Source organism: Myotis brandtii, unplaced genomic scaffold, assembly GCF_000412655.1.
Source record: "Myotis brandtii unplaced genomic scaffold, ASM41265v1 scaffold19, whole genome shotgun sequence".
Classification (NCBI taxonomy): domain Eukaryota; kingdom Metazoa; phylum Chordata; class Mammalia; order Chiroptera; family Vespertilionidae; genus Myotis; species Myotis brandtii.
Window position 1 is genome coordinate 99471 of NW_005357075.1, and position 2964 is coordinate 102434.

At 61.3% G+C, this 2964-nt stretch overlaps 1 protein-coding gene across 1 annotated transcript in view; it reads left to right on the top strand.

Moving 5' to 3' along the window:
* The first annotated feature begins 25 nt into the window (after positions 1-25).
* LOC102261950 (homeobox protein Nkx-3.1) overlaps positions 26-2964 on the top strand; it is a 39478-nt gene continuing 36539 nt past the window's right edge. The window contains exon 1 of the mRNA XM_005864615.1: positions 26-278. Within this exon, the coding sequence (XP_005864677.1) occupies positions 26-278 (253 nt within the window). The remainder of the gene's footprint in view (positions 279-2964) is intronic.

The window sequence follows — 2964 nt, forward strand, 5'->3', positions numbered from 1 at the left end:
AGGCCCCACTGCTCCCGCCTCCGGGATGCTGCAGAACCCCGTCACCTCCACGCCCTTCTCGGTGGACGACATCCTGCGGCTGGAGCGAGAGCAGATCGGGCTCGCGGCCTGGCAGCTCCGGGGGGAGCGCTCTCAGTATCTGCGTCCGGTCCCGGACCCGCGCGGGGCGGAGGTTCCCAACCCCGGTAGCCGCGGCGACGGAGAGGGATGGCAGGACGGGCCGGAGCCTCCTGGGGACCCCAGTGAGCGGGTCACAGCCATGGACGCGGAACGGGTGGGTGAGTACACCCTCGGGGCTCGGCACCGACGGGAGGTCAGGAGGGTCGGGATGGGCCCTGATCAGCTGGCCGTGGGGGGACAGGTTCTCCCGGCCTCCCCAGTACGAGGGCCTGCCTTCTCCCCTTCACTTCAGAGTCCGGGTCCCCGGAGGGTTCACCTCCCCGAAGGGAAAGAAGGTCCTGAATCTTAGGGGTTTGCTGTCTCCACAGCGAGTCCTCACTTTCCCACAAACACACTGCCCCACTCACAGCCACAGTCCCCGGGACGCCAGCTTCTCTCTGACACGGAAACCGCCACACAGTCTTGGCTGTGCTGCGTCCCCTCTCGCTTTCCCTGCCGCCCGAGCCTCTCCGCCCGAACCCATCTGCCCAGGTGTAGCCGGCGGAGCAGCGGGGCGCTGGGGAGGAGACTGACAGCCGCGGGTCCGCCCCAGGCCGGCCCTCCCCAGGCGCTCGCTGCGAGGCCGGACTAGCCCAGTCAGCCCTGTGCCCGGTTCCTCCACCCAAAAGTGAGAGAGGTGGCGGCCCGCAGGTCTGAGTCCCGGGGCGTGAAGGGTCCTGCAGGGTTTGGTGGGGAGCCCTGCGGGTCTGCGGGGTCTGGGAGAGCGGTCAGGGCAGCGTGGGCAAGGGCAGCGTGGGTCAGGGCAGCGTGGGTAAGAGTAGCTTGAGTTTGAGTGGCTTCAAGAAGCCACTCTGCCGAGTCTCCGCGCAGTTTCGGCTCCCGGTCTCCGAAAGCGCAACTGGTGCGCAGACAGCGAGGCCCAGACCCAGTGTCCAGCGGCAGGAAGGGCAGAGGCGGGCGGGAGTCTTGTGCCCGAGGCGCAACAGTCCGAGGATGCAAACGCCACCTTCCCTCTCGTCCAACCTCTGGCCGGGTCCGCAGCCTCCATGCGGGTCTGGGGTTCCTGAGAGGCGCCTCGCAGGTCGGTCTCCTCTGCCGGCAGTGCCACGGCCCCTCCGTTCCAGGCGCAAACTGGCCACGTAAATAAAGAGACCAGTTCGGAGCTATTCATCCACTTGCAGGCTGCTTTTTCACCGACCCCAGAGCCGGGAGAACATTAAACTTCGCTCTGTTCGCAAAGCAGCCGGCGGTTTTCTGCGGCGGACTCTAAACACGGGATTCCCTCCGCGCTGCTCGGCCCACCAGGCGTGCGCTTCGGCTCCAGGGAGAACCGACCACACTCCTCCCGCCACCGCGCTCCCCGCACAGCCCCAGGCACCCGCAGTGCCTTCCTAGCCCCGCAGGAAAGGGACCTTCCTGGTGGCCTGCGCGCCCATCCATCCCTAGCTGACCCACCTCGCTGTCAGGGACACAGGGCACAGGGCGAGAGAGGTTCCGGACTGGGCCCCGAAGGACCAGGGGAGCTGGGACACCCGGGTGCTGTGCAAGCCCTGGCCTGCATGGTCAGTAACTTTCCAACGGGGTCCTGCTGTTTCCGTCCCTGAAGGTCAGTTGTTTTTATTTGGTAACAAAACAAACCCTCGCCAGTATTTTTTCTCTTTGGGAGGAGAGATGTCCTCAGTTTCTCCGAGCACAGGCTTCTCTGAAGGAAGTTTTCATTTCCGCAGACGGTGAGCACCCAGCAGCCCGCCCGCAGGACACTGGCCAGCTCGGTTGGTTGGTGATCTGGAGCCCAGTTCCAACCCGCACCAGGTCTCAGGAGGCAGGCCCTGGTCCCTGCTCCAGGAGCTGCCTCTCCTCTGTGTCCCTGGTTTCCTCCTGCCTGAGTTTCCCCGAAAACTCTGCGTTTCCTCTCCACCCACCTCCCCTTCGGCAAAAACAGCGCTTAAGCCCAGACAGCAGAGAGATGGGACGGGCAGGGAGGCTGCGTCTAGGCGGCTCCCAGCGCGGCCTCTGCAGCGGTGGAGCTTCGCCCTGTTTTAACACGCTCCGTTGGCGCCCACTCCGTGTGCCCAGGCCCAGGCCGGGGCGCTGCCCAGGAGGGAGAAGAAGCGGGGCAAAGCCACCCACTTGCCACAGACCCTGCAGGAGAAAGAGGCCGCTTTAAAAAAAAAAAAGTCAGATGTGGATCTCAACTTTACACATACCTCAGTTTCTTAGCCAACAGTCGAGAGTCGGAAAATAAGTTGTTTTATTTTGTTAATTTGGATAATGGAACCTTGCGTCCAAGAAACATGAGGATGGTCCCCAGTGCTGGTGGAGCACCTGATGACCAAAATGACAGGGGTGTGTGCCAGGGTGGGGTGGAGGTGGCAGGCACTGGAGGCTCCTAGTTTGGAGCAGGGTGGATAACCAGGTGAGGGGAGCCTCTGGCAGGCATGTCACGGAGTCTCGCTGTCTCTCTCTCTCCCCCTCCCCCTCTCTCTTCCCATCCCCTTCCTCTCTCTTTCCACCAAGGCTTGTCCAAAGCCAGCCCGCCTCTGATAAGTCCCTTACTCACTCTCGATTCTTGCAGCAAAAGCTTCCTCAAACTCAACCACACTTTAGAATAGAAACCGCAGCAAGACCTCTCTACCCTGCCACCCCCACCAAAATAAATAATAAATAATAAATAATAAATACATAAACACATAAACACATAAATACATAAATAAAAAGACATTCTAAAAGGAAAAGAAAGCTGTCTTAGAGTCTACCTTTTGGGAAACGGCTGTACACCTGGGACCACAGATTGTCCCCGTTTGCATATGTTCCAGCAGGTACAAAAGGGACCCGGGGGCCAAA